The sequence below is a fragment of a genome, unplaced genomic scaffold, assembly GCF_019419815.1.
Source record: "Pyrus x bretschneideri cultivar Hongxiangsu unplaced genomic scaffold, Pyrus_bretschneideri_v1 Contig5, whole genome shotgun sequence".
NCBI classification, from domain to species: domain Eukaryota; kingdom Viridiplantae; phylum Streptophyta; class Magnoliopsida; order Rosales; family Rosaceae; genus Pyrus; species Pyrus x bretschneideri.
The window spans coordinates 4,200,384-4,219,412 of NW_025999787.1; the positions used below are offsets into that span (position 1 = coordinate 4,200,384).

Here is a 19,029-nt window from a genome sequence, read left to right on the forward strand (position 1 = left end):
ACTGTAGTAACACCTCACGAGGACAAAGTGAAAGTTTTTCAATAACTATAGGGCTACACCAAGGCTCAACTTAGTCCTTCACTTTTTGCATTAGTAATGGATGAGCTAATGGGATATATTCAAGTAGATATCCCTTGGTGTATCCTTTTCGCAGATGATAGAGCGTTGATAAATGAAACACAAGAGAGAGTAAATGCCAAGCTTAACCTTTTGCGGGAAGTGTTACAATCTAAATGTTTTTGCTTAAGTAGGTCAAAGGTAGTATACATAGTGCAAGTTCAAAGGAAATAGGGGTCCAAATGAGATAAGGGTGAGATTGGAGATCAGGAAGTACCAAAGAGTGAACGTTTTCGTTATCCTAGATCTATCTTGCAAAAGAACGGAAAATTGGATAAAGATCTCAACCATAGAATACAAGTTGACTGAAGTGGAAGAGTGCATCATGTATGTTGTGCGTATGCAACTAAATTTTATAGGACAACAATAAAGCCAACAGTGTTTAATGACACGAAATGTTGGATGGTCAAGTATAAACATGTACAAAAATGAGCGTAGTGAAAATGAGAATGCTTCGTTGGAAGCGATGGATGCGTGGCAATGACAAGATTAAAGAGAAGATGAGAGAAAATCGGTGTGAGCATGCGAAACAGACCTGCAAATGCTCAGGTTAAAAAACACGATTATGAGACAAGCTCAAGATAGAAAAAGGTAATGGAAACCAAGAAGATAGACTTTAAGAAGAAACATAGGGTACTTGAAGCTGACGCAAAACCAAACACAATAGCATTCTAAGATTTATACAGTCAAGTCTAGTTAGTGGCATAAGCGTTTGTTATTGTTGTTGTACGTTTCAGATAATCAACCGTCGAGGATAACTCTGCAAAATGCATTGCCCATCAACCAAGAGCTGATCGAGTTTCACAGATGGGGAGGTCTTGCGATTAATAAAGCCAAATGTTCGATATCATTCTGCACCACCAATTATAAGGTTAAACAAAAAAAATATCCGTTTCATTTATGAGCCAGTGAAGCAATAAAACCAAAACTATCTTTCTTATCTGCCATCGAAAACCGCAAAGGAAACGCTTTTCCACTGAAGCAGGTTGCATTTGCAAGCTGGATCTCTATATCCGCACTTTCAGTCGGACGCAAATCCTCCCCTTTCTGGCCTCGGCAACTTGGTGAATAGTTGGGCAATGCATCTTGAACAGAGATTGAACAAACAACCAACTCGATCCCTGCTAGAAAGAAACACGAAAAACAAAGTCGGTATTCAACCATAGATAGCGCTTAGCATACAACTCGAAAATCTTGAGTTCATTCTATGCATCCCATACTACTCATAAAATCATGTTCTCATTCTACCATAGATTCATAGCTAATGAGTATACTATGACACATTCCGTTGCAACTTCCTAAATAGATTACTGTACAGATACGGGGGACTTAAGTTAACTAAATACGCTAAAAGGGCAGGCTACAAAAAGAAAGGGAGAAAATGACAGGGTGATGAGAGCACTAAGGTCCATAAAAACTAAGGTGTTAGCACTGAGGGGCTCCCGAAATTATGGGACCCCCGACTAATGACCCGTGCCTTCCCAAGGCGGGAATGCTAAGGGAGCGGCGTTTTCTAATTTTCATATTGCCAGAGCACGGCATTGAAAGCTCATTCTTCTCAATAAACAAAGAAGAGTATGAGCACAATGGTTCAGAAAATGACTCTGATCTAGTTCTAAGGAAGAGATCCAGGTTCTGGCGATACTTATCCCCTTCTTTATCGGCTGATTGATCCTCAGAAACAGGGGAAATCTTGTGATTGGCTCCCCGATCATCATTCTCCATCCAGTATCCATTCCCCTGCATGTCCTGCATTGCTAAGTCATCGTACTCTTCATCTGTTTTTGTAGACTCCTCATCCACCGACCCTATCTGCACAACAGTAAAAAGTTTAAACAATTAATTCTTGCAAAAAGTTGAGTTTCAAACTCTCATCTGATCTAACCAGAATTATATCAGTTTAAACATACAAAGTTCCCCAAATTTATTAGCCTTGATCAGATATAAGCTCATTTAAGATCAGAAGTTCTGTATCATACATGTGTTCGTTTACACACACGCACATGTATGTGTGGACCTTTACCATGACCTAAATATAGCAATGCTCATAATATATATATGACCTCAGTAGATAAAGTTCAAGTTATTGTCTAGAATTTCAAACAAACCAATTTGTTATACCTCTTCATACAGTCGTTTGTCACCGTCATCACTTAGTTCTTCATCACTGCCTACATCAGCCTCTTCTTCAACCTCTTCGTCACTTCCATGCACTGAATTGTCCTCCTTCAGCTGAAGGAAAGAAAACAATGAGAAATCCAAGAAGATAAACTAAACTGAACAAATCGTTCAAATCTTATTATATTGTCCATGCAGTTAAATTGTTGGCCTATGCCACTAATTTCTACGATTACTCATCCACGATTTAGATAACTTGTTAAGCAAGTCTCAGCTTACACCTACCTAAGAATACTGTCATAGAAGAGGTTCTGGAGAAAATGAAATTGGTGCTATAAAATACCTCTTTGGCAGGTCCCTCAGACATCCGTGGGGAGCTGCAGCAAGAAGAGGGAATACTTCTTCCAATCTCAGTTCCCTCACCCCTCGACTCATCAACACTTCCAGCACAACTAGGTCCACCATCACTGGGCCAAGCACTGATCCCATAGAGACCAAACTGAAGATTCACTTGCTCTGCGGTTCCAATCTCCATCTCAGTCCCATGGCAAAATATAGGCTTCCCATTACTATTAACTGAATCAATAGGCCAAGCCTTGGCCACAGATCCATCAGTATTTACAAGAGCCATCAAATGCCTAGACGAACCTTTTCTCTGGATCAGCTGAAACATCCCCTTAGAACTCAAAGAATTGGCTGCACACTGGTTCCTATACTCCTCATCCACTACAGTAACTGTGTTTCTTGTGGGATCACAAAGTTGCTCCCCTGCTTCACGCCTACGGAGGCAGCTAAAAACTGTTGCATGGATGGCTGCCACACTCTTGTCAACATTAGTATTGTTAATTTTGGGGACAAGATGCTTGTCAGCTCGCTTACAGAGATATTCTTGGATTGTTCTGATGTTACGGATATACTTCACATATTTGTTCTTTGTTGGGTCCAGTGTCATATACTTTGCACGGACAGCAAATCGTTCCATGTGTTTGTCCTCATTTGTAATGTATATCATGAATGGAATGATAGAAGGGTGTTTCTTCATAAGCCCCATCTGGAATTCAAATAATTATTGAGAGAGGGAGAGATGCAACTAAATATAACAACGAAACAACAAAACAACATACGGAAAGATCATTATAGATACATACCACAAAATTAAGGCTCAAGTGAACACCTTCCACGATAACTGATTCTCTCCGTTCCTCCCACGCAGTGATAAGGCGATCAAGACTGTCAATCACCATCTCACTTTGAGCCTTAAACCCTTCAACAGCCATCTGCTTTGGGCTGATCAATTCAGTAGTACTCGAACCGACATCTGACAATCGGGTATCAGATTTCCCAAAGGCAGAGCCATCAGGCATCCCATCTTTGGGAAGTAAGTGTGGAGTTCCTGCCAATTTTTTGGCTTTCTTTTTAGCTTTGGCTTCTGCAACAGCCACTGGATCCAGACACTCCCCTGCATGATAGGTTGAAGCCCATAGCAGAGGGTTTTCCTTTTCATCTACAAAGCTCCTCATCATGTGCCGAATTGAGTCAGTAGATATCACAGTTGTAATTCCCAACCTGCTACCCTGCAAAATTTTATAGATTACATTCAAAACAAATTTACATAACAGAACATAAAACTTACATCATCCAACGCTTAAATACTACACTACAGGCATTAAAAAGACGTAGTAAAAGCACATCATTACAACACTTAAAGACTACACAAAACCCAAAAGGAAATCATGAAAACAAGGAACTAGTGAACTCAGATACCAGCAAAGAGGACAAAGTAGATTTTCCACAGCCACTAGTGCCACACAACAGTACAGTCACGGATTCCTTCCTTTCCCTGATTCTGCAAGGAAACAATTATCCAAATAAAAATTAGGAAACTAGCAGAAATTATAACTCTAAAGATTGCCAAAAAAAAAAAAAGATCACAAGGTCATACAGTAAGACAGAATATTCCCTTTTAAAATCCCAACACTACAATGATTTCATCTTCCCATTCTAGCTGCATTACGAAAACCCCTCCATCAATAAACTAGAACTCGATTGATTGGTGCACCACAAAAATAACTAATTATTATGCCACTAGTCCACAGAAACAGTTCAAAAGATCACGGTTACATTACAGGTTCGAAAACATTCCCAATAAGTCATATAGTAATGTTACCATAGACATTTCCACACTGTTATGGCTTATAAAATATGTGTTTCCATATTTCATTCAAATGCATAATGTTGACACGGCATGTGAAATAATTGTCACAATGTAAGCAAAGATTGCCAGGAAAGGGAAACTATTCACAGAATGCAGTTTATATATGAACGCATGTATGTAAGTTCCATTTATTTCAAATAAAGATAAAAGACTCCTCCATACCTGCACGCCAAAGCTAAGTCTGCCCTCTGGTTGGGACCAACATACTTGTACTCAGCCAGAGCATCACAAACAACATCTAAGAAGGTTTTTCTCCTAACCACAACAGTCGTGCGTGCTTTGTACAATTCAAAAGGAACACTCTTGCTTCTATCATCTTTCCCTGAACCCAAATGGTTTCCAGCCTCATCTTTACTAGGGGGAACATTTTCTGTTCCTTCTGGCAGCAAGACATTAGATGAACTCTCATTTCTTATCAATTCAAAAACCCGTTGGCTAATCTGATCAAAGGAAAAATAGGTCAGGCATTAGTGGTTAAATTTCTAAAGTAAAATAAAACATGGGAATCAGTACAGTCCATAAAAACATCACAATACACTATCATCAGAAAGATTATTCTAATAATGAACCAAATGACCCACGTGAACCCTATTTAAATAAAACTAAAGACCATACCTACACCAAAACACAATAAAGAAATCACTTTATAAAGAACTAAACTAAAGCACCAAAGCTATTGTACAATGCTACAATGGAGTCTTACAAACTAAACACTGGAACCAAAAGCTGATTAGGGGATAAAAGTTTACTGATCCATTCAGTTAATGTAGACATTACTAAAACAATGCATATTCTTGAATGATGTTGAAACATAAAGCTCCTTAGACACACAAATCACACATTTCAACGCTTTAAAAATGCATATATTGTTCCGCACATTTCAACGCTTTAAAAAGCATGATCCCTGAGATTACCACAGCAAGAAGAAACAAATTATAAACAGCAAAGAAAAGCATAGATTATATTCGAACCTAAATAGAACATCTTTCAATCAAACCGTTTACCCTCTCACTTGTTCCACAACACTCGGCACATAACAAAAGTTCAAGGGAGTTCTCACACACAACAAACCTAAATGGAACTCCCATTCAGTTAAAACGGTTTCCACTCTCGCTTATTCCACACCACTCAACACGTAAGCAAAGTTCAAGGGATTTCTCGCACAAAACAAACCCCCTTTTACATCCAGATTGAACAAACCCTCAAAACATTGGTCAAACACATGAAACACGGGAGATCTTTCTAAACCAGGAAATTTCAAAATTAAAGTTCTTCTAGAGTTGACAATTAAATACTCTCATAACAATGTACGTCAACAGAGATTATTGGTTAGAGATCCACTAAAAAAGTCAACTGTTAAAATGTAACTTCCCAAAGAACCAAAACTGAAGGAAGAAATAAAAAGTAAAATGGAGAACACGATGATAAGATCACAAGTTAAGATGGTTCAGAAACAATAATAATCAAATCCTCCACCAGAAGAATAGTTTTTAACAGGTCAAGTCGAAGGTAACACAAGAACAATATAACGGTCATAACCCACCTTTTTGAAAAGCAAATTATGAAGAATCTGGACTTAATCTGTGATAATGACTCATAAGGTTGACTCTATAGAAAGCCAATTGTACAACCAAGACTAATTCACTGACTAAAATACCAGTTCCGATAAGCCTCCGTTGACCCGAAATTTAAAAGAATCCTTTCACCTAAACATGCAACACCACCATGTAACATTCAAGCCTTCAAAAATTGACAAATTTAGAACATTCCCAGAACACATTACATGCAACCACAGATCTGTCCCCAAAATTAATGAATTCAACAACAAATCCACACCAAAAACACAACCCAGAAGCCAAAAAGTTCTAAAATTTCATAGAAATTTCAAAACTCAAAACTTTTTCGATACCTTGAAGGCGTGGCGGGGCTTGCAGCCCATGAGTTGCAGAGAACTCTGCAAAACAGGACGCGTATACCGAAAGGAATCCTTCCCTTTCTCTCTCTTGTCCTCTTCGTCAACCACCACGATGTACAGAACCTTCGCTGCCTCAGCCATCTCTGCAAAAACTCAAACAAACATCAGTGTCAAATTACCAAAATCGAAATGCTTAAACCAAAATTCAAAATTTGACACAGTACTAATCATGAACCCGTGACGATGTGATGGTACGAGCACGTAAAAAAAAACGAGAAGGATGGGTAGAGACAGAGAATTCGATGCAATGCCGATGAGAGAGAGAGAGAGAGAATTGAAGACAATGTGAGGAAAGAGAGAGGACCTGCAAGTCGGTGATCTGGGAAGAGCGACGAGGAAGACGATGAGAGCTGGTTCAGAGTATTGAGGGTTTGGGATGACGATCCGCCATTTTCAAGAGCGCGATCTCGGTGTTTCCCTGTCTGGGCACTCAGCACCTGCCCTCCACGCATCGCACACAGCGACCCTCCACGAGTCTCTCTCTCTCTCTCTCTCTCTCTCTCTAAAAACTCATAAACGTTTGTCTCTCTCTTCTCTCACCAGTTTGCGAGCTTGAATGACGATTTTGGGCTCCTGTCGGTACAAGAATCTCAAGTCCTCGGCGTCGAGATTTATAGGGTGGGAGCTGTGGGCCCGGGCGCGGAGGTAAAGGATAAGGAGGGGTGAAAAAGGTAAATTGGAGGAATGGTGGGGTGTTAAGGCGTGGGACGTTGAGAATATTTTGATGTGTGGGCACGCGATTTTGATATAATAAAGTGTCTAATACAATTCATTTGGTTGAAAAGTTGTTTTTTTTCAAGTTTTACTGCCGCAAAATAATAATTATAGTTTAATTATATTACTACCTTTAGCATGCTGAGAGAAAAATTAATGTACATAGTACACAGGTTCAAAGGAGGAAAAGGACTTCAGATCAATTAAAATCTTAACGAAAAATCATATTTTTATACTAAAAAATTAATCATACTATTATTCATTCCTTTAATTTAACTTTAAATGTTTTAGGCTAAATATATTTGAACCTTTTTTAAAGAAAAAAAAAAGAAAAATTCAACTTTTTATTTAATTGGGATTAGACGCTGGAAAAGGACATAACTAATCATAAAAAGTATTTAAGAGCTAGTTTGATATTGTTGTGCTTTAAAAAAAAAAAAAAAAAAAAACTGTTTCTATTGTGCTATGAGAATAAACAGCTGTAAAATAAAATTGTTGACTGTTTGGTAAACTTTTTTATGTAAAAGTGCTTTCATTAAAATAAAAATAAATAAATAAAAACAGTGTCTAAGAACATCTCCAATGGTTGGGCTAAAAGCTAAATATTTTAGTCCGGAAAATTTAGTTTTTAGCCCAGAAACAGTTTTTCTGCTCCAACCATTCTAGCCTAAAATTTTAGCCCCGGATTATTAAAGAATGAATTTAGGCTATTTTTTTTGTTAAATTAATTTTTTTTTTTTTAATAAATATGTAAACTATCGTAAATTAATTTTATGAACATTTTTTCTGGGCTAAATTTTGGGGGGAATTTGGCCTTGGTTTAGCATTTAGCATTCAACCCAAATTTTCCCCTTGGGTTGGATTGGGTTTGGGGGGGGGTGAATTTTGGGGGTAATTTGGCTTTTAGCCCACCATTGGAGTTGGTCTAAGTGTTTGATAAATTTTTATATAAATTACTTTGAATATGTTAAATGACTAAAAATGATGTAATAATAATTGTCAAAGACATAATGTAGAGGCAAATATTGTAATTTTGTAAAACATGTGGGGGTATACTTTTCATTTGAAAATTTCATTAAATGAGCATTGATTACAATCTCAAACCAACCCTAAGATCATCTCCAAAAAAGATGTCAATTTTAAACATAAATTTACATTTAACAGCTTAAGTGGCACTTTGATATCTTTTAAAGTTTTGCTCTCCACCGAATATGTCAAATTTTAAACATAAAATAAAAATTCATATTTCTTTTCTTTGCATTGGTAATGAAAGAAAATGAATTAAAAGGTATAAAAGTATTTACACTTGCTTTGGTAATGAAAAGAAATATAAAGGGCAAAGCTTTAAATCAATAAAAAATTAATAAAAAGTATTTAACAATTAATTAAAAATTTTATGAAGCTGTTGTCAAATTTGGCAGGAGAAGAGATGTCATTTCATGTCATGTCACATCAGATTTGGCTTCTCGATTGGAAAACATTGATGTTGTCTTTTTTTACAGTTATTACTTATTTTGACATTTTGACATCTCATTTGAAGATGATCTAATGCATTTAATATTTTCAATAAATAGCAACTAAATATTAAAACGGAAAAATAAAATTTTGTTTAGGCAAACTGAAAATTGAAGTTGAATAAATTCGAGATGTTTGCTTATTTTCGGTTTCTGTTCATTTTTCTTTTATTAGTAAAAAGAGATGGAAGTAAATAAATGGAACACGTGAGAGCCAGTTTGTAAATTTTTTTTATCACAAAAAAAAGTAAGAGAAATTTTATTTGAACTCATATAACCTTATATAACCTTTTTCTACACCTAACATAAATTTTAAATATGAGATGTCAATATTATCCTATTGCATAATTATCATCAAGTACAATATACAATTAACAATAAAAATAAGATTTATCAATAAACTCACACCTATTAATCAAACCCTAACAAAAAATGGCAGCACCCCAGTACAAATCATGTTACTAAAAAATTGATCAGCATTACAGTTTTTATGTTTATGTTCATGGTTCTTTCTCTCACACAAAAAATGACTATCCAATACAAATGAACAAGAAGTTTTCTCACCAAATAGAGTTGCTCTCAACTAGATTTTCTATCTTCCTTCGAATTGCTTCTGGACACACCCCGACCTAAATCGAGGCGTGTTGGCCGTCACGTGATGGTGACATAGCCATGTGTGCAGTGTGGAAGTGACAGTGATATGAAGATATGAGAAATCAAAAACCAATTAACTAATGCACACAAGACAAGTAAATAAGTGCGGGAATAAGTGTTAGAGTGTAGATATACATAGTCAGAGCGTAAGTGCCAAGGTGCAGTCCAGCAAGCTAAATACTAATTATACAAGGTATGAAAAAAAACCCTACATTGATGGATGTCTGTCAAAACTGCCGCAGAGTCCTCATGAGCCACCAACACGCACTTCTATCTATAATCTGGAATGGCGCAAAACAGAAAACGTGAGTGGGCAAAAACAAAGCTTTTCAAAACCATTTCTCTTTCCAAAAGTAATAACCCATCACCGTAAAACCCGTATAGTTTCCCAAAAAATAAAAATACATACGTACATAAAAATCACACTCGAGAGTAGTGAAAATCAAATATATGCCATGTCAAATATCCCAGTATGGAAATAAGTAGCCAGGTGAAATAAATCAATGCAAAATGATATGTCAGCCGGAGTCACCTAACGTGACTTGTACAGCTGAACCTATAGCTCATCAGATATGCCTGTACACGAGTCGAAACCACCTATTATGGTCTGTACGACAGGGTTGGGTGCAAATAAGTACGCTCAAGTGCTACGATCACGTGAAAGCTGTGCGAATAATCACGGGTCACCTACGAGTCAGAACCACCTAATGTGGTTTGTACGATAGGGATGTGCACCAAACTTGGATCCAAGGTGAGTGTGCGGTGCGGGAGGTGAACATCACGTGAAGGACTAGGCCCTGGCCACGGGTGGGAGCACTAGCACCGGGTGCAGGATAATGAGCTCTAAATGTATCTATGTATAACCACAAACAATGCATCCGCTATCATCAGTATATACTCACCTGAAGTTTACATGGGCGTCCGCAACATCAAGCAACAATATGCATATCTATACTAATGCATACTCTAAAGCATAATGCGATTGACATGGCATTTAAAACGTAATTTCATTTAAAACAAATATCTGGGAAAATGCAAAGCATATATACGTATATATAGAAAACCAAAAGCCCACTCACTGGTATGTAGCTAGATCGTAACCCCGAATCTCGCCTGACTGTGCTCGTCCTTCGGAAAAGTCTCATCTATATGTGAAATCACTATTTTAACATTAATCTTAAGTACATAAACAAAACCATGTAATAACTTCTTGTACGTTGCTCAATTGGGGTGTTTGAATATATCATCGTAGCCTACTCAACACCACGAGCATCCCCATATTTTTAGAATAATTTTCCGACGTCTCATGCGCCCTCACGTGCCAACCAAGGCACACGCCTAGCACACGGACGAAATTTTGAACGTAGTTAGGGAATATTCCGCTAAATAATAGAATATTCTGTTAACTTTACCTGACGCCGTTAGTATATTCCGTCAAAATTGACAGAATATTCCCTTTCCTTCTCTGGTGGTTCGCCAGATTCCGGCGCCGATTGCCGCTGCATCGCGGGAAACTGGAAAATTTTTAAATTTAAATATCTCACTCAAATCTCAACCAAACTTCACAAACTTTACATGGATTTGAAGCCCTGAACGAATAGAACATGTTCTTACCACTTTGAAGTCCTAAAACCGACGGGAAATAGTCAAAAAATCCTTCGATATTCTTGTCAAAACTGCAACTTGAGGAACTAACCTATCCTGACGTCCAAAACCTTCCAAAACTTCTCTATGCTCTATGTGAAGTTGTTTTAAGACTCCCTTGAGCCCTGAAACTCCGTGAAACATCCACGATCACGATGGAGTAGCAGAGCACCTCGCCGAAGCTCGCGAGTTCCCGGGTTTTCGAGGTTCTTCCACAAAACTAAGGGTATGATTAGGTTCTTGACCTTGCAAGGAACTTGAAAGTGACCTCCACTAGTTCAATCTGTGCAAGATGAAGATGGTTGGGCGTGTGTGTACGAATTGTACGGATGAAGGAAAGATCGAGAGAAAGGATGAGGGTATGTACGTGTGTGTGAGTGTGTGTGTGTGGTCCGAATTGGGCATATATAAAAGGGATCTTAAGCCCTAATTGGGCTGCATGTTTAGGGCTAACAATTGACCCTAAAACAAACCTAAAATTCTAATTGGACCCAAGAAAGTAGAAGGTGTGGTGATTGGTCCATTTCCTTAGCCCAATTACACAATCATTTATTCGTAATAGTTTCGTTACGAACCCAAATCGGCCCTAAATCACGTCAACACACTCGTGACATCGAGTATGATTTAAATACGTCAACGGGAAAATAATTTAAAACCATATACGTACATTCACATCATTACAACTTGAGGGTATAATCATCATTTTCACACATTCGAGGATAAAATATATATTAATTCGGGACCGGTCGTCACACTTCTTATGTATTTAGTTGACTTCTGAGTTTTCTGATTTCAAACATATACAATGTGCTTAACTTTAGTGGATCAATTCCACCACCACAGTATATATCATTAAATCTTTCTAGGGTATAGAGCTCTTGGTCTCCTAAAATGTTGGCCCTACATAATATCTTATAATTTCATAGTTTTAGTCAGAATTGCATTTTAGGTATTAAAAAAAAAAAAAAAAAAAGGAAGTCAAAATTGCATTTAGTTTTTATGACTTCAAAACCTCTTACAATATAATGGAAGAAGAACAATCTTTGCAACTTTTTTCCTCCAGAACTTATGATTTAAGACTAGAATGTTTGAAATGATGCTTCTCTCTTAGCTCCTATTTTTTTGTTTCATGGTATTGCAGATTACTCCATACCATCAGATGTTAAGTATACGTTTCCCTAGAAATGAATTATTTGATTGTCTGTAGTTATTGTTAACGGAAATAGTGTGAATTTATATAGTTGGCGCAAAGCAACCTGAAATTTGCCGAGAGTAACACTATAAGGGAATCAAAAGCAACTGTTGGAAAAGGAGAGAACGTACAAGGAGTTGATTTTGATTTATTAATTTTCAAATGGGTGCAAATATAATTTACATATTGAATTGGGTTTGTGAGTGTAGTTTAGGTAGTGAATTTGGGTTTAAAGAGATATTAATAGTTTAATTAAAACTAATATGGATGTAAAGAGTAAGTTGGGTGTAGAAATATGTTATATGGGTTCAAATAAAATTTCCCAAAGAGTAATTAGTGGTGTGATGGTAGATGTATATTAAGGGGCGCTTACTATTTATTCAGTTTCTTAATTTTTAATTTTAAGTTCTAAGATTTTTGAAAAACTCATTTGGTAACTATTTTTAGGGAAAATTAGAATCCCCTGCACTTTTCTAATACTCTTTAGATTAAACATTGGTTCTATTTTGAAATTTGATTAGGATGCCTAAACAATAGCCATGTCAGCATTTTTATATTTATTTAGATTACATGTAATTATTGTGTTTTTTTAATTTAAAATGCTAATTATTAAATTTCATATATATCCTTTTAGGTTGATATATTTTTGTACGTGGCCTTTTTTTAGGAAGCCAGTTTCTTCTCCCACGTTTGAGCCGTATGGTTTCTTCTCCCACGTTAGAATTCTGTGATCCTCATTTTTGAGTTTTGAATGGACTTATCCATTTCAATTAGTGGTTGTTTTCACTATTTTATATTGATATCATGTGAGATAATTAGACGTAATCTCTATTTTTGGAGGTTTGAGGCTTGTACATTCAGATAATATATTTAAACGTACCAAATACGTACCAAGAAGATATATAAAGTAACGTACCAAATATGTTTTTTTAAATAGATACTAGTATTTGCCTGCACACTTTGTTTGTATGAACACATTTTTTTTAGAAAATGAGAAGGAAAGAGGGAGAGAGAGAGAGAACGCTGGGGGAGAGGAAGGTTTTTTTTATATTATTATTGGAGGTATTTTAACATCACCTGTAAGTGAGACTTCAATAAAAAACAATAAAATTTAGACCTGTGAAATTACATTATTGCCCATCATTTTTTGTGTGATAGAAGACGAATTTGTCTTTTCACCCTCTTTTGGTTGACAAAGAGGGTTTCATTAATTAGTAGAGATAAATGTACCAAATACATACAAAAAAGAAATATGAACTTACCAAATACGTACCAAGAAAATATATAAAGTAACGTACCAAATATGTACCAAGGAGAAATATATGTACCAAATATGTTTTTTTTTTTAATAAATATAAACGTACCAAATACAGACAAAAAAAAAAAGAAAACAAACATACAGTTTTGTTTCTGGGAACTCACACGAGAACTTCCCAGTGGGTCACCCATCATAGGATTGCTCTCGCGCACTACTCACTTAACTTCGGAGTTCCGATGGAACCTGAAGCCAGTGAGCTCCCAAAAGGCCTCATGCTAGGTAGAGATGAGAATATACATATAAGGATCACACCCCTGGGCGATGTGGGATGTCACAATCCACCCCCTTTGGGGGCCCGACATCCTCGTCGGCACACCACGGCCAGGGTTAGGCTCTGTTACCAAATTGTCACATCGCAGCCCGGGCGAGACCACTTCCCATACCTGACTCCACCGTAGCACGATATTGTCCGCTTTGGGCCCCAACCACGCCCTCACAGTTTTGTTTCTAAGAACTCATACGAGAACTTCCCAGTGGGTCACCCATCATGAGATTGCTCTCGCGCGCTACTCACTTAACTTCGGAGTTCCGATGGAACCCGAAGTCAATGAACTCCCAAAAGGCTTCGTGCTAGGTAGAGATGGGAATATACATATAAGGATCACATCCCTGGGCGATGTGGGATGTCACATACGTTTCATGTGTAATTTGAAAGACTTTTTATTAAAATTGAATACTACAATATTTATCTACAAGATTTTAGGAGTTCTGAGATATTATCTAAGAAAATTAAAAGGTATATTAAATATAATGGCAAGTCGCATTCATGGGTCTTCTGAAAGACTTTTTATTGGAATTAAATTCTACAATATTTATCTACAAGATTTTAGGAGTTTTGATGTATTATCTAGGAATTAAAAGGTATATTTATATAATGGCAAGTTGGGTAATTTAAATTATAAAAAAGGCTACTTCTAATACATGTGGCACCTAAAGTATAGGAAAATGTTTAATCAAAACTCTAAAAGGCATAAATGTTTAATCTCAAAATTTTAAAACATAGGCATTTGTATCAAAACCCCTCTATTTTTAACTTAACTTTTAAAAAGTTAAAAATTTAAAGTAAAATTTTGAAAGTCAATGGACTGTTTGATAACCATTTTGTTTTTAAAAATTTAAAAACACAAAACTCAAGACTAAAATTTGGAAAATTTAAGAGGTCGTTTGATAACCATTTCATTTTTAGTTTTTTTTATTTTTAGTTTTCAATTTTCACTTTTTCAAAAATTGAAATCATGTTTGCTTTTGGTTTTCAAAAAAATGAAAACTGAAACCCAAAAAGTGAAAACTCAAGACCAAATTTTGAAAACTCATTGAAGTAGTTTTCAGTTTTCGAATTTCAAAAAAGTGTAAACAATAATTGAAAATTGAAAATGAAATAGTTATCAAACAGCCCTTAAAAGAGTAGTTTTTTATTTCATTTTTTTTAAACTAAAAATTGAAAGTAGTTACCAAACAAAATTTTCGTTTCAAAAATGTGAAAATAAACACTGAAAATTTAAAACAAAATAGTTTTCTGACGACTCTTAAATTTTTAATTGAAAAAATAATTTTCACTTTTTAAAAACTGAAAATAATTATCAAATGAAGTCTCAGTTAAAAAAATAGGTAAAAACTGAAAATAAAAAGTTAAAAACGAAATTTTTATCAAATGACCTCAAAAAATATATTAAAAGTAATTTTAATCAATAGATTTCAGTTTCTCATGAAAGCATTAATGGCTTTTTTAATCAATAGACTAATTAAATATAATAACAGAATAAAAGGTTTACTCTTTTTTTAATCATCATTCGGTTAAAGCAACGCAACTGAATACGTGCAATCATAAACGCTAATTTAACTTAAATGTACATTTTGGCTCAGCATCATGCAAATCCAATCCAAACCAGAACAATGATGGCTTTTTTACTTTTTTGAGAATCACAACAATAATTGTAGTTAAAAAAAAAAAAAAAAAAAAAAAAAGCAATGAGAGTCGTTTCAATGGGTAAGGGCGTACTTGTGGTTATCCCAATCTAAATTCGATTCCTGCTGCCAACAGTTTTAGTTGGTGTGCATTCGTACGTAAATCTATATCGATAATAACTAACAGTTAAATGTCACGCATAAATCCTCTTAATTAAAGTTGTGGGTACACCTAGCGTTCTGGTAGTAAGTGTAGTCAAGTTCTCCTTAAACTTTTCCCTACCAATAAAAAGTAAAAAAGCAAAGTAGCATAGAGGTGGAGCCGTGTGAAAAAAAGGGAGAAGAGCTACAATCGTACAAGCGTGGGTAGAGTGAGCCGATAACTACATCGGGTATGAAAGCGTCATATCAATTGCTAGTAGGTCACAAAACTTCTTGATTATTTTAAGAAAATTTTAACGAAAAACTATTGGTACTGTTTACTTTAATGAAAAATTATATTTTTACACTAAAAAGTCAATCATGATATTATTCACTTTACTCTTTATTTTGTCATTTTCGTTAAAACTCAAAATTTTAAAACATTTTCATTAGTTTTTCTTTATTTTAAAGGAGGTAACTTTATTTGTTACAAAATCATTCATCTATGATGCTTTTTTTTTTTTTTTTTTTTGTAAAGATACTTTGAATGGAAGATCAGCAGTCATTTTATTATCAGAGAGAAAAAAATTGCAAAACAATAGCGTTTTTATTATAGTATTAAGAAAATAATATAGATATTAAAGAGAATATAAAAAAGGACGTTTGAGATAACATTTAAAAGGTCATCAATTTAAAATAAGTTTAACAGAGCATACAAGGCGAACTAGACCAACTCGACCAAATTAATTTTTATCATACTAAAAGGATTTGAAAGGGAGAAAAGAAGCAAATAAGCGTGTCTGCGAAAGGTATAATATAGTAAAGTAATGATATTCCCTTATGATTCCATTTTTCAGTCGTTGTCTAAGAATTTTAAGTTTAACCCAATAAACTAGGAAATCTTAAACTACTATCTTAACAAGAGTCATCTATATCTATACAATAGAAAGCGAGAGCCCCGATTTGGGGTCATGCATTTGACAAAAATATTAGGACAAAATTGCACCTCAACCAAAAAAATCCAAAAGCAGCCCAATATAATATATCAAATAATGCAGGGGTAATTTGGTAATTTGATCATCATAAAATATAATATAAATATAAGTGGGAAGTGAGAAAAGAATTAAAAAAAATGAAAGGATAAGTGAAAGTTGATGGCGCCCACGTGAAGGGGAAAGAAAAATATAATAAAAAATAAGGAAAATGATGAATATTGTGTTCAAAACATATTAAGAGGAGTGTAGTGTCGATGATAAATTAGTAAAGTTTTTTTTTTTAATTAGTACCTTACAATAGGTTAGTAATAATGTGATTCAATCAGTTGTTTATTAAATATTATTTTATTTATAAAAAAGGTATTTTGCACGCGGATAATAATGTGATTAAATTAATTGTCAAATGATTTTTTTTTTTTAACAAACGATTTTTTAACAAACGATATCATCTATACTAAGAGGAAGAGGGTGGGCTTTGCCTTACAATGGGCTAGCAATAATGTGATTCAAGCAATTGTTTATTAAATATTATTTTCTCTATTCTTAATGTAAATTCTATAGAAACCGATTTTATTATATGAATTCAGCTACTTTAATTGGTTTATGAGGGGTTTCTTCTAGCATGATCTAAAATTATTCATTTACTTTAAATATTTAACTTTCTTTTTGTCAATTTACGCATATAAATACATTTAAAAAGTGTAAGTCACGCGTAGCACGCCGTGATTCAAAAAATACATTTTGCACGCGCTTCAACGCGTGTGTGAAGGCTAGTATATATAAAGTGAAAGCATCAAAATAGTGAAGCATTTGAAATACCAAAAAAAACCCTCCACCAATTAAAAATTCAAATCATTAACATCTAACTAATGAAGGCAATTTTTTTTTTTTTTTGGTAAATCTTGACGGTATAAGGGAAATTTTATTGATCATGAAAAAAAAAGTTACACCTAGTCAAGGGAACATAAACCTAACCCCTTACAGTACAAGAAAAAAAAAAGAAAAAAATATACATATAAAAGAAAGGTGAACATAAACCTTACCCTTCTAGAAACGAAAACAATAATGATACATGAAAAAGATGAGGGACATGAAACCTAGCCCCTCTACAGGAAAAAAATAATGATACTCTTTTGTTCCTTATTGAACATAAGGATGTAAATAGACTTTGATGTGGATGTACGATTTTTAATAGGGCTATATCTTTTGTATGCAAAAAGTATATAAGACACATCAAGAATTATTCTTTGTATGGAAATAGTACTATATACAAATTTTTCATGCGGTTTTCAATCTTGTAGCATCGCGCGGGGCATTCCTTGCTAGTATATTCTAACATAAAAAGAAAATGATTCGACTAAAACCAATAAAGGCGTAAAATCCCAACCTTAACCAAGGTCAAGCGAAACACGCAGACGCCGCGACATGCCACATTTTTTATTCTTTTTTATTTTAAGAATTGTTATTAGCACATCAAAATTCTATTTGACATTTCAAATTTTTATAATTAGAAAGAAAAAAACTTATAAAAAATGTAAAATGAGATTTTTAGAGTGTTATAAACAGTTCCTTTTATTTTTAATAAAAGATATATTATGAAAATTAAATAGAGCGATGAGAAAAAAGATTAGTGTATAAACATTAAAAAATAATTAAAAGCAAAAAGGAAGAAAACAACAAAAAAGGAAAGAAAAAAAAGACACCGTCGTGACTGGTAGCACGCTGTTTTTTTTTTTTGGAATTCAAAAACTTCAGCGCCACGTGCGCACCTTGTTTTGTTTTATGTTCTACTTCCATTCAATTTCAATCTCATTGGTACCGTTGTTAATTTACTTAAACTCAATGAAAAATAGTATGATTGTTATGATTTTAACAAATCATTTTATATGTTAATCACCAATAATTGGGAATTTTAAAAATTATGCGAGCGCATAATGAAAAACAATTTTGTATTTTTGATTTCTTCTTTTCTCTCGAATTTGAAATACCACTTTTTGCAAGGGATCCAACTCCACCAATATAAGTAGTTGGATCATTCATGGTTATTGGTAGTACATAAGTCTTAATACTTTCGATATTGGAAATTGGGATCCAACTCTTTAGTTTGACTCTACTATGAATTAGTAATTACAACATCGATCCTTCTACCAAATTTCTTATCGCATGTTACACCAAATATCAAATTGGAATTCTTAATGTGGTTCATCATATCACATGAGATGATTGAGTTTGTTAGATTTACTGTTAAAAGATGCTTTGAGATTATAAGGTGATTTTGTTTATGCTGTCATAATTTCGTAAAAAATAAGTGAGAAGCAACGAAGAGATCTTTTGAAAAATTGAAAGCAATGTTTATAACATTGACATGAGAATTAATTTAAATTGTAGAATCACAAAGAATTCATGAAGAGTCTCATTTTGAGAAAATCATCGTAGCATTTCTCTTCTTAAAATTTTGCTTTGCCTAGAATAATGGTTCCAAACTTCAGAGGAATCGATAAACCATGATCATTGCAAGACATTCTAT

General features: G+C 34.6%; 1 protein-coding gene across 3 annotated transcripts; it reads right to left on the reverse strand.

The window, feature by feature from the left end:
- Positions 1-709: 709 nt before the first annotated feature.
- On the reverse strand, positions 710-7,301 carry LOC103956731 (P-loop NTPase domain-containing protein LPA1 homolog 2-like). Of its 3 annotated transcripts, none has more exons than XM_009368756.3 (9): positions 6,730-7,301; positions 6,360-6,508; positions 4,613-4,890; positions 4,000-4,081; positions 3,384-3,809; positions 2,579-3,286; positions 2,239-2,349; positions 1,763-1,929; positions 710-1,241 (listed from the first exon to the last, which is right to left on the reverse strand). In XM_009368756.3, the coding sequence occupies exons 1-9, from the start codon at positions 6,875-6,877 to the stop codon at positions 1,139-1,141; spliced, it is 2,172 nt and encodes a 723-aa protein (XP_009367031.2). In that variant the 5' UTR covers positions 6,878-7,301; the 3' UTR covers positions 710-1,138. The 3 variants fall into 3 exon arrangements, with proteins under 3 accessions (XP_009367031.2, XP_009367032.2, XP_009367030.2); XM_009368757.3 differs by having other exon boundaries at positions 710-1,238; positions 6,730-7,298; XM_009368755.3 differs by having other exon boundaries at positions 946-1,929; positions 6,730-7,292.
- Positions 7,302-19,029: the final 11,728 nt, after the last annotated feature.